Source organism: Garra rufa, chromosome 16 (assembly GCF_049309525.1).
Source record: "Garra rufa chromosome 16, GarRuf1.0, whole genome shotgun sequence".
Taxonomy (NCBI): domain Eukaryota; kingdom Metazoa; phylum Chordata; class Actinopteri; order Cypriniformes; family Cyprinidae; genus Garra; species Garra rufa.
Window position 1 is genome coordinate 429,001 of NC_133376.1, and position 13,451 is coordinate 442,451.

At 36.5% G+C, this 13,451-nt stretch overlaps 1 protein-coding gene across 1 annotated transcript in view; it reads right to left on the reverse strand.

Moving 5' to 3' along the window:
• LOC141288983 (NACHT, LRR and PYD domains-containing protein 3-like) overlaps window positions 1-13,451 on the reverse strand; it is a 56,646-nt gene that overhangs the window by 6,972 nt on the left and 36,223 nt on the right. Inside the window, exons 3-4 of the mRNA XM_073821179.1 lie at window positions 11,694-11,864; window positions 11,411-11,581 (exon numbers count right to left, since the gene is read on the reverse strand). Of these exons, the coding sequence (XP_073677280.1) occupies window positions 11,411-11,581; window positions 11,694-11,864 (342 nt within the window). The remainder of the gene's footprint in view (window positions 1-11,410; window positions 11,582-11,693; window positions 11,865-13,451) is intronic.

Consider the following 13,451-nt stretch of genomic DNA (forward strand, 5'->3'; position numbering starts at 1 on the left):
CACATGGTTGCAGTTGCCCATGTTTCCTGGAACAAAAAACTAAAACCCTCATCCTAAAAGAATCATCCTTTTCGCTTAAAACAAGTGTGATTTATTTATTAATAAATAAATAAATGGTGTTACCACACCATCTTCAACTTGTAACGTGTAACTTTGTGTTTTCAAATGAGATAGATGTACATGCAGCAGAGGAACGGTAAGATTGAGGCCTTGTGTCTCTTGACTGCTTCGTAGACAGACTGTGGGAAGCTCTAAAGTATTTTTCTAAAGTAAATTTCATTTAATTCTCATATACTGTGCTTGTTTTAGTTTTCCTGCGAACTCTCGTGGCATGTTTGACCAAAGTCTGAGAATAGTCTTCATCTAAAAACTGGCCAAAAACAAGGACAAAGGTATACAGTTTACAAGAGAGGATTTCAGTATTAGGTATTTGCTGATACATATTTCTGTTGTGCAGACATATTTCTTGCATAAAAGACTATGTCTTTATCCTTTTCAAGGGGATGTAGTATAATGTTATGTTTCTTAATTGTGATCACGTTACAACGAGGTGACATAGTACCCCTAGCAAATCTTACAAAAGCAACTTAAACAGAAAAAAGGTAGATGCTATTGCACATGGCCGATGGTTAGTACCCGTAGGTTTACTCTTTCAAGCGGTAATGTTGCAAGAAATGAGAACAACAAATAAAACATGAACATTTTCGTCAGCTATCTGAACAAGAGGTCACGATATAGTGGCATAAGAAAATAAAATTATTTAAAACGTTACATAAAAATATATTCCCAAAACGATCACAAATGAACTTTTCTGTTTCATATGGTAATTTTCTTGGTGATTTGGGCTCTTGAGTTATAATAGGGTGTTTTGTGTGCACAAATTCCTTTGTTTTGTGTCTCAAGTGTTAAACTTTACTGAACCTGCAGCCTTGAGCACAATGGCAAGATATGTTTCAGTTGTAATAGTAGTAAAAAACACTGAGCCTTTACTTTTTGCGTTGACGGTTCATCGTATTATTATTATTATGGAAATAACATCCTAAAAAGTAATACCCATTTAGTCAACCACTCTCAAGTAGAGAGTGATTTTCTGAATTTCCATTTATTTATAATCACTGAATGTTGACGGCTCACATAGAGAAGGACTCGTCTAAAGTCATATACAATCCAACAAACAAGATGTGAACAGATTTATCCTGATCATTTTATGACATAAAATGTCAGTCAAAATAGATCACGAGGGGGATTTCTTTATTCTGTATGCATTATGACACCTTTCTGACATGACGTGTAACTGGTTTTATTAAATTTAGGTTGGTGCTTGGGGTTTGTATGTAGGGGAATAGCAAGGACGATAAGGTTGACTCTATACCTATGTGGGTCAAAAACAATAACCTTAGAATAGGCCATAAACAGTTGAAACAAGCTCAGCTGATACAATTAGAAAAAGCTATATATATATATATATATATATATATATATATAAAATATGTTGAAGGATTAACATATCTCACCCGCTTCCCCTGCGTTGGAACCTCGGAGTAAAATTTTATATGTAGGTTGTTAAGAAGGAATAATCTGTTATCTGGCTTTGATGAAATCATCACTTTCCTAAAAAACATTGTGTCTAACTTACACGGTAGCATGATTACCGTTTTATCATGAACAGTGTTGACCACTAGAGGATGGATACCCGAGCCGAGCCCGACGGTACCCGACGGAACTCAACGGGCCGGGCCGGGTTTGGACAGATATTTAGAAAGGATGCTCGGGTTCGGGTCGGGCTCGGTCACATCAGCGCGATTATGCACCTGTGTTATAATGTCGCTTTTTGCCCCGTGTGCACTGATGCGCTCATCTGTTGACATTTCCAAACGCTTTCCTACCGTTGCTTAATAAAAGCGGGCTTTCCACACAAAAAAAGTGCATGTGTCATTAGTATGAGAAAAAAAATTGATTTTAACTGTGTCGGGCTGGGATCGGGCTCGGACATAAATATCTGAATGTCTGTCGGACGCGGGCCGGGCTCGGACAGAAAAATGCGGCCCGATCCGCACTCTACCACACATTTATCAGACTGATAAAGTACCAGTATATTAGGAGCAAAATTTTAATGTAAATATGTGGGTTAAATCATTGAATAAATGAATAACAGTGAGTGTATAGTGTTGTGTGTTTCGCGATTAGTTGCAAGTGTTCATGAGCCGGACATTGGAGATATCGTCTTACATTGGGAGTCTCGTATGTGTACGAATGTTTTTCATTTAGCTTTTTCAGTGCAACTGTATATTCTCAGGAGACCCCCTGAAAACACTCCTCACGTGTTGTGTCATTCACGCGTAAAGTCAGCGGGTATTCGAAGAATGCCATGAGATGCATTTGGTGGGTGTCTTTTCTCAAATCTGTAACATCCTTATGGCCCACAAGTTGTTGTTGAAACAAGCAGTTTAAACAAACCTGTGATCATTATGGGTAAAGCTCTCTCTTCAAAGACGTGACCATCAACATATGGTGACTGTCTACATATATTTTAGAGTAGATGAACAATAGTATATTTTCAGTGAAGGCTAATTATCCCTGATATTTATTACGCTGATAAAGATCATTCATAAAAGTATGAGTACAGCAATAATGATATTCAGATATTGGGCTCAAGATTTATATTTATATATTTTTTTATTTATTTACCTTTAAAGCAGCAACATGTTTTTGAAATAAAATAAACATTACATTTTCTAAAAGATACAACTCAAAAAGGAATTATCAACTTTGTGTCTGACACAAGCTCCTTCACATACATTTAAAATAAATGGAATATTTGAATATTTTTATTTTAAAACATACACATGTCTTATAGTGTGTGTGTGTGTGTGTGTGTGTGTGTGTGTGTGTGTGTGTGTGTGTGTGTGTGTGTGTGTGTGTGTGTGTGTGTGTGTGTGCGTGCGTGTGTGTGTGTGTGTGAGGGGAATATACATTGATGATTATGATTAAAATAAAAAACTTTAGGAATCTAAAGCGAATGGTGTGAAATAAATCTAATACAAAATATTCTTTAGTTGAAATTTAAGCAAGAACCACTGGACATTATCTGTAGGGAAACTCATTTTCAAGGAGAACATCTGGTTTACTCATCACCATCACTAATCAGTCCATTTGAGGGGTCTGGAGCAGACCATCAGTTTCACATTGGAGTTTATCCCTGGGAGGACCAAAGAGTTTTATTTATATTCCAACTTAAACATTTTTTCTAATATTTCATTCACAGAATGGATTTCAATGTTCAAAGAACATAATGTAAGCCATTTTTATGATCACTTAAAACTAGTGTAAATGTTTCTTTTTATAAAAGACATGGAGATGTTTTTTGTCATCTTTAAAAGAAGCGCATGATGTGTTTTATAAGTTCAAAAACCTAAATAAAATGTTGAATACTTGTTTAAGATGTTTAATATGTACGATGAATGATTTGTTTAGCTGTAGTAACATGTTACTACAGCTCCACTAACCACTCCACTAACCATGGAGATGTTTAGTGTCATCTTAAAATAAGTGAATCAAATGTTTTATGAGTTCAATAAACTTAAATGTTGAACACGTTTAAAAATGTATGATGAATGATTTGTTTAGCTGTAGTAACATGTTTGTTACTATGTTTTATATTTATGACCACCTGTAAGTATTGTAAATGTTAATTTTAATAAACATGGTGATCATCTTTAAAAAAGTGCATGATGTGTTTTATAAGTTCAATAAACTTAAATGTTGAATACTTGTTTGAGATGTACAATGAATGATTTGTTTAGCTTTAGTAACATGTTTGTTACTTTGATGTTTTATAACTTCAATAAACTTAAAAATATAAAATGAACGTTGTATAATGATTTGTTTTGCTGTAGTGACATGTTTGTTACTGTTTTATATACATGATCGTCTAAAAGTATTGTAAATGTTTATTTTTATAAACATGGAAATGTTTAATATCGTCTTTAAAATAAGTGAATTATGTGTTTTATACGTTCAATAAACTTAAAAGTTGAATACATGTTTAAGATGTACGATGAATGATTTGTTTTGCTGTAGTAACATATTTGTTACTTTGATGCCTTGTATAATTATATATGTATTACTGTCACACTTGGGGACTCGGGAGACAGACGTTCGGATCCAAGTGCAGGCTTTATTAAGAAGGCGTGGTACACAGACAGGGTCAATCACCGGCAAACAACAACAATGAGGATAATCCAAAGAGTAGTCAAACACAGGCAGAAGGTCGGGGCTGGCAGCGATAATCAAAACACGGGGAGGAGTCCAGGAATCAAACACAGAGAAAACAAACACGGAAAGAAACGCTCGGAAATAATGACCAAATGGAACAATAAGACTTCGCCCGGAAGTGTGTGTGTCAGTGGCTTAAATGCATGAGAGTCAATGTGAAACAGATGTGTGCAGCAATCAGTGCAGTGGGAAACGAGGAGCAGGTGTGTGCAGTGATTGGTGCAGTGGCTTATGGGGAATAAAGTCCAAGAAGTGTGGTGCAAGAGTTCATAATGACAGGATCGACCAGATACGTGACAATTACCATCTTTTTTAACCCTCTGGGGTCTGAGGGGGTTTGGGAACTCTGCTGATGTTTTGTCCTTTTTTAGTGACAATATTGTTTTACATGCTTTTCATTTGTCTTTTGCTTGTGTTTTGTGTTTGAGGTTGCATCATGTGTTTGCTTTTTGTGTTTTATTTTGCATGTATGTTTGTGTATTAGTCTGCATGATTGTGTTTTGTGTTTGAGTTTGTGTCGTGTTTGCTTTTTAGTTTTTAGTTTGCATGTTTGTTTGTGTTTTGTGTTTGAGTTTGTGTTGTGTTTGCTTTTTAGTTTTTAGTTTGCATGATTGTTTGTGTGAGTGTTTGTGCTTGAGTCACTTTTTAGGTTGAAATGTTTATAGGACTTATCAGATCACAAATTTGTATAATAATTTGAATATTACATTGATATAACAACGTAAATGTGATTTATGATGAAATGTCTTGAGTCCTACTATAATAATTTAATTATTACAAATGGAAGTATATTGAACTTTTTGTGTGACGGGTAGGTGTTCACTTTGTAGAGTACAAAAGCTTTATAAAAATATAGTAAATAATGTTTATTTAAAAAGAAAATAGAAATAGAGAAAGTTTACTGTGATTGGGTAGGTTAAGGGGTTGATACGGTATCAAACCGACACTGACATGTCCAGGCGTGTCCAGGTCACCATAATCCATATGGTTTGGTCTGTTAAAATACATTTTACCCTTTACTTATTTTGACATTGCTGGCTTCTCATTACAATATTTACCGCTACCTAAAAACTAGTGTAAATGTTTTTCTTTGATTTAATATCATGTGTGATCACATTGTTTATATCCATTTCTTTTTAAAGAAGAGAATAAGACTTGAAGGACTGAATGTATACATAAATAAGCTACACTGTTGGGCACAAGTGTTATCATTTACATTTTTAAAACATTAGAGAAAGACTTTATTGATATATTTCATCGTGCGGTTATGGATAAAATAAGAAACTAACATGTTTGATGTGAAATAAATTATGGTTAAGCTAAAATATAAGCATTAGCCATGAGGAATAAGTTGCATTATGTTTATTTAAAGTAACTATGAAATAAATGTGTTACATTTAAAATGTTTGCAAACCCTCTTTCACACAGTAATCCAGTCCGCAGATTTCTTCAAACAGATATTACTCCCTAGACTGGAAAAGGCAGGGGGAGATTTTTTAAAACAGATGTAACTACTGTGAGAACAAATTCAGACCCACTACAAAAATGGTATACAGACTAGCCCGCTCAAACTAAGATGCACTCGTAACTGCTGTGTCTATTTGACTCCTATTTTTTATATCAACTAATATATTGTTGAAAAAGCATTTTATATACAGCCATCACATTACATGTATGGCCACTTTTACATATAAGATGTTCAAATTATCTATTGTGCAATGCCAGCTCAAACAGCCCACGTGCAGGCTGGGGATGAGCGAATGAGAGCAAAGAGGGCCAGAGACACACGCACGCTGACTTTTATTTGTTTACCCTAGACTGTAAAAAGGTAAGGGAATTTTTTAATGATTCACTTTCAATGATATGAATATTGTTTATTAAATTATTGTTATTGTTATTATTATTATTATTATTATTATTATTATTATTATTATTATTTAAAAATATATATATTTATACTTTATAATTGGTACTCATTTTAAAATTGTTTATGCCCATCTTTTTGTAATAGCAAACATGAACGCAACCTGACACCCGTGCCCTACAACACGGATCTGGGGCTAGACCGTAAAATCGCCGAAACATTCTTCAAAGCTTCATTCCTCACCCAACACCGGACGGTCACGCACAGTTGCTGTATTTCCTCCACCCTGATGACATCCAACACCGGATGGTCACGCAACAACCCATAAACCCGTCAGAAGTTAATCCCGCACCTGGTAAGCATATCGTAAATCCTTGCAACAACTGCTTAACCTGTCATAAATTAATCCCGCACCTGGTAAGCGTATCGTAAATCCTTGCAACAACTGCTTAACCTGTCATAAATTAATCCCTGCACCTGGGGTATGCATCTCATAAATCCTCTCAACAACCCATAAACCTGTCAGAAGTTAATCCTGCACCTGGTAAAACCATCATAAATCCTCTCAACAACCCATAAACCTGTCATCCATTAATCCCGCACCTGGTCAATCCATCAAACAAGGTCAGTAAAGTTCACGAGGTCACCACAAGATCAAACACGAGGTCATGCTCTACGTGGGTGGGCACCGTGGGAAAGGGGCGGGGGGAGGGGGAAAGGTTAAAAGGTCAAAGTCATCAATCATCTTTTGTCAGGCGCCGTAGACTCCTTACTACTATCATCTTATATTTCACATGATTGTTGACAAATATCAAGCAGGGCAACAACTCCATAAATGCAGGTATGCCCTAAGATCCAGATATTGGTGCAAAAAAAAAGCACCTGCATGTGTTTTGTCTCATATTTATATATCACATTTCACACAATATCACATGGGCAGCAAGAACAATATGAAACAAGTACTGATTTTGTCCCGATCTATCACAAGCTTAAATATTAATAATAATACATTTTATATGTACAATAAGTTACAAACAATACAATAGAGGGAGAAAGAAAAAACAAACAAACAAACAAAACAAACATATACAAGGAACAACAGAAAAAAAGTTAAAGTAAACAATGACAGTTTAGGTGGGAAATGCAATTGTAAACAAATAGGACTTGAGTCTGGATTTGAAAAGAGAGAAAGAAATATTTCTGATTTCAGGTGGCAGTGAATTCCAGAGCCTGGGAGCAGAACAACAAAATGCCCTGCTTCCCATAGTGGAGAGGCGATCACAAGGGACAGTGAGATAAAGAGAGGAAGCAGATCGAAGAGAACGAGAAAGAGTATGGATGTGGAGAAGATTAGATAGGTACAAAGAAGCCAGATTATGAATAGCCTTAAAAGTGAGCAAGAGAATCTTGAAGTCAATCCGAAACTTAACTGGAAGCCAGTGAAGCTGCTGCAAAACAGGGGTGATGTGGTGAGAAGAGAGGATTCTGGTAATAATGCGGGCTGCTGAGTTTGTGATATGTGATTTCATACAACAGTTAAGTAAATAAGAAGTTGATATTGTGTTATATTTTAAACATTATATTATGTGTTTTTGCTCTATTTTGCAGAGAACATATTACCTTTAGTTTAGCATATTACTTTTAGTTTCTTATTTAAAGTATCATTTCATTTAAAAACTAAATAATAATATTAATAATAATAAAAACATTAAAAACTATAGTTCATCATCAACTGATGGCCCTAATATATGAGCAATATCACACGAGTAGACTTGAGATATGGCTGTGTATCGGTACGTTGTGATTCGCCATAGACATGAGGCCGCAGAGTGCGATTTACAGCCATATCTCAAGTCTACATGTCTGATATTGCGTTTATACAACAGTTCAATGGCACGAGTGTATAAATGCATAAACAAAATAACAACGGGGTGTCTTTAAAAGCCCTCTTTTGTGCGAACTATTCCTTCCGCCATGGATTCAAATCAAAATTTGACGGTTGGTCAGCTGAGCATAAGCATCGTTACTAATTCCAAAACGTCACTTTAGAACTAGTTACGAAGGAATGTTAAGTTGCTTCATTGAAAGCCCATTGTATTACTTTATACTATGGGGCCATTGAATGCTTGACTCTGATTGGCTGACGAACATTCTAGAGGTGTGCATTATTTTTAGGGAAACGCACGGCGAACGTAGTTCCAGGCAGAACTTGACATCATTACATGTCTATATCACTTCGCCACACCATTTCAGTTATTTCAAAGGTCCTAACAGCCCAAATTAGCAAAATAACCAAAACCACAACAACACTGGCCAAACAAATAAACACAGTAAACAACAGGATAAAAACGACAGATTATTAACATGTTTTGCCACAGTCTTACATTTTATTATGTACAGAAAGCATATACTCTTTCTCCCACTCTCTCTTCCTCACAGACACACACACATACAGTTTGCACTCATGTTAGCATACGCGCCAATGTCTTTAGCGCTGCTCTGACGATTACCAACTTATAAACTACATAACAGTTCCCACAAGCGAGGTAACAACAGCGTAGTCTTGAAGAAAATTAACTTAGTTTCACTCAAATTAGAGACAATGCAGCCAATCAATTTTTAGAGAAGCACAGACTTGAGAGAGGTAATTTACAAGCTTAATCTCTCTCTCCCTCTCTCTTTCTGTCTGTCTGCCTGTCTGTCGGTCTTTCTCAACTTCATTATTAACTGCATTAGTTTGCTGTCAACGGCTCAAGCGTCATTCTAGGTCTAAAATGACGTTTTGGAACTAGCAACGAAGGGTTGGATGAGCTGCGTAAGAAATTAATCCTACTCACAGTAGTGTTTTAAGGACAAAAACTGGACGAATGTCTTGAAATATATCATCGGATAGATGTCTTGAGGTGTGGTAACCATAGTATAAGTGGAATAATTTACTTTGGTCTGTTGAATTCTACGAAAATAATGCACACCCGAGGTGTAACAGCCACTCTGCTTCACGTTGTGGCCGCATAACCACCTCGGGTTTGCATTATTTTCTAAGAATTCAAATGCCCGTCGTCAATTATTCCTTATGTATTAAAACCTCAATGTATCATGTATGAGAGAGAGATGGACTGAGCGAGTGATTAATGTACCTGCATCTGATAGAGCATTTATTATTCATATTTATGATGATTTGACATTAGTTTGAATGTTTACTGAAGACAGCGTTAATATCCGTTCATCTGTTAAAGGTTATTTTGCTGCTCAGTGCATTTATTTGCTGTGGCAAGCTGTTGTTGAAGCTAAAAATAACTTCTGCTTAACTTTTCAGTTTAAAAGTCCCAAAGTCACTATTAACTGCTCACTCATAAAACGGTCTCTTGCCGCCATCTAAAGGCAGAACAATGTAACGTTAACTAAAATCCCCATCACAAATACACGCACGTTTCTCAATCCTAAATACTATTATTTAAAATATAGTTTATATACATTTTTATTTATTGAGTAATAATATTTAATAAACAACAAAAACAGGCATCAAAAAGTTGCTAGGCAATTCAGTCAAGAGTAAAGGCAGCATTCAGCATTGGATTTACATAAACATGCTACATGAACTATCTTCTTCTCTGGAACAAATAATACATTAATGAGATCAAAGACTGCCTGTTAGATTTACTCATAACGAATTACATGTCATGTGTAACCACTACAGAGACATCAGAGCCAGCGGTAAATTCCAGAAGATCTGGCCGCAGTGAGAGCGCTCTCGAGCGGATTGATGAGTGCAGAACTCCCCCTGACGATATGAAGCTCACAAGTGCGAAAACAATGAAGCAAATTTTCAAGTAGATGTTACCTTTATTAACAAACTGCATATGTGAACTATAAACAAGTATATTCTCGTCTGTAAACCTCTTAAAACTACATTCCGTGTGTGACAGATCGTCAGAGGCGTGGGGATCCATTTGCAGCTTTATTTCAGAAACTGAACAGTACAGGTCAATATACGGGCAGACAGGAATATCAGAGGGAAGGCAAACTCACAACGATAGACAGGCAGGGTTCAGGGTAGGCGGCTAGAATCAAATCCAAATACAATCCAATAATCAGGTCCAACAGAGAAGGTTCAGGCAACGGGTAAACAGTCCAAGGTCGATAACAAGAGATCAGATATAGGATGAATAAACGCTCAGTAGTGACAGCCGGGACAAATCAAGACTTCGCGGTGAGGTGTTGAAAGTGTGTGTGTTAAATACTGTGAATGTAATGAGCTGCAGGTGAGTGTAATGAGCTGCAGGTGAGTGTGTGTGCGTCAGTCCCAGGTATGAAGGCTCATGGGAAGTGGAGTCCGAATGAAACCGAATCAGTACTCTGGTGAAGCTTCCCTCTGGTGGTGCGGAGGAGGCGGTGCGGAAGCCTCCTCTGTAACACCGTGACACAGAAAGTGTAATATTTATAAAATGATATGGGATTTGGACGTCCGCCATGACACTCTGAACTAAAAAACAGACCTGGCTAGAACACACCGAGTGATACAAAATTGTGAAAGGGTGTTCCTGTAGCGATACCAGTAGAATATCTCACGGTTCTCAACCAGTCATGATCTAATAATAATAAAATAATCTATTCCTGTTAATGTGAAATAAACTGCACCGATCACTTTGCTGTTCGAATCAGATCACTCAGTGGTCTAAGAGTGCTCTTCAAGGTCAAAATGATTGAAATAACTATTAAATAAAGAAGGCAGGGCTTTACTGTTCACAGAAACACTAAACATTAAACATTAAAGTAATATCAGTAATATCCAGTGATGCAAACTACTCAACTTTACATAGAGTCATTTTTAGGCAGCAGATTAGGCAATTACCAATTAAGAGCGAATGCGTACATATTATCAAAATAAAAATACTGTATTTGCAACTGTTAGTTCAGATGCATTACAAATTTACATTCACAGTAAAATGACAATACTGATACCTGTCTTACTATTTTAATATCTAAATGTAATAGCTTCTTGTTCTTGTTACTTTAACAGATTCATAGCAATTCTCATTACAAATTTGGTAAAATGTTTGGTGCATTTTACATTTTCAAATCCATGTTTATCCATGTTGATTTAAACTCATGGCACTCGCATTAAATGGAGTTTGTGTGAAGTAGAACTTACTGCAAACTGAGTCTCTCTGAGACATAGTTTTCTTGTGTGTTAATGAATACAGTGTCATGCTTCACTCTCAAACAAAATGTGGTAGCATGTTGTTAATTATTTTATGGAAAACAGTTTACCTGAGTATCTCCAGCTTACAGTTTCTCTTCAGTCCATCAGAAAGCAGTTTCACTCCATGATCCTTCAGGTCATTGTTACTTAGGTCCAGCTCTCTCTGGACAGAGTTTGAGGATTGTAAAACTAATGACAAACTCTCACAGGACTGGGCAGTGAGATTACATATGGAAAGTCTGAATGAGGAAAAACAGTAATTGCACACAATATAAGTCTTGGCAATGTGATTTTTATGATTAATTTAATGTTGGGGGTAAAAAAAATCAATGAAAGCGTTTGAACTCAAACCTCAGTATCTCCAGCTTAGAGTTTCTTTTCAGTCCATCAGAAAGCAGATAAACTCCTATATCCTTCAGGTCATTGTTACTCAGGTCCAGCTCTCTCAGGACAGAGTTTGAGGATTGTAGAGCTGATGACAAACTCTCACAGGACTGATCAGTAATATAACAGCCATATAGCCTGAGTAGAAAACAAAACAAACGGCCATATTAATGTGTTTATCTGGTTTATATTCTGGCTTTATATGTGGCCTAAGTACAGCATAATCAACATTATTCAGTAAAATGTTATTAGTAACAGAAATAAGCACAAATCTCAGGGCATGTAAAAAAAATCTCCAAGGCTAAAAAAGCCCCCAAGGATCAATGTCAAAGCCAGGATTCACCCTTGAGTAAGACCTTGATTATCTGGTTCAGATGTTTAATTGGGTTTGGAGCTAAACTCTACTGGACATCGGCAAAAATGCAAAAGGAGAAAGGACAGCAAAAACACAAATGTCCTGTAAATAAATATACTATATTTCTTTATCTCTGCCCCTTAGTAATATTTATACTACGGGCCATTGAATGCTTGAATTCTAAGGTGTGATTTTTCTTTCAGGAAAACCACATGACGAAAGTAGTTCCAGGCAGATCTTTACTGCACTACATGACCGCATCACTTCACCAAATGATTTCAATTATTTTAAAAGACTTTAGCTGGAAAATTACTTTGTTATTGTCCTCTTGCTTTATTGACAAACTATTTTCCTGTAGTAAAGCTGCTTTGACACAATATTGTATAAAGTGCTATAAAGGTCACTTGACTTTCATGTCTAAATTTCTAAATTCTCAATTTCATGTTTTTGCAACTAAATGGCATTTTATGATGTATGGAAAGCACATACTCTATTTCCCCCCTGCTCTTTCTCCCTTACAGACGCACACATGGAAACGCACGATAACATTGTTAGCGCTACTCTAATGATATTATCAGTAAAAAAGTTTAGCAACTTGAAATTTTGGAATTAGCAAAGGAGGCTTTGAAGAAATTAATCCTACTCACAATAAGACAAAAACTGGATGAATGCCTTGAAATATATCATCTGATCAATGTCTTGATGTGTGGTTACTGTAGTGTAAGCGGAATAATTGACTGCGGGCAAAGTCATTTATTCAGAGGTGTCAAGTAACGAAGTACAAATACTTCGTTACCTTACTTAAGTAGAAATTTTGGGTATCTATACTTTACTGGAGTAATTATTTTTCAGCCGACTTTTTACTTCTACTCCTTACATTTTCAAGCAATTATCTGTACTTTCTACTCCTTACATTTTAAAAATAGACTCGTTACTCCTATTTCTTTTCGACTCAATTGTGTTCATTCATGTCATCGTTCAAAAAAGAAAAAAACTAGCCAGATAAATTGCGCCATCCACATGAATTTGTGAATTTGGTTGTGGTTGGATGAGAAGTATAAACATATCCCATTCCGACACCCTATTGGTTTGTACACGATCCATCACACCTGCACGTGACACAAATCACGTCACACTCCAGCAGGGATGTACTGGCCATCGGGGAGAACCGGGACATTCCCGGTGGGCCGGTGGAGTAGTGGGCCGATCGCCGTAGCGAGGCAGACCTCCCCCATATTAGGCGCTGTTTTAAATGACATTCGAAACTGCAAATAGCCCAAAAGTGTGAAGCGGCGGGATCAGTCACCCGCACAGCGCTGACGAACGTACGCTGCGCTTCCACCGCGATGTAAAGCGATAAACAGCGCAAG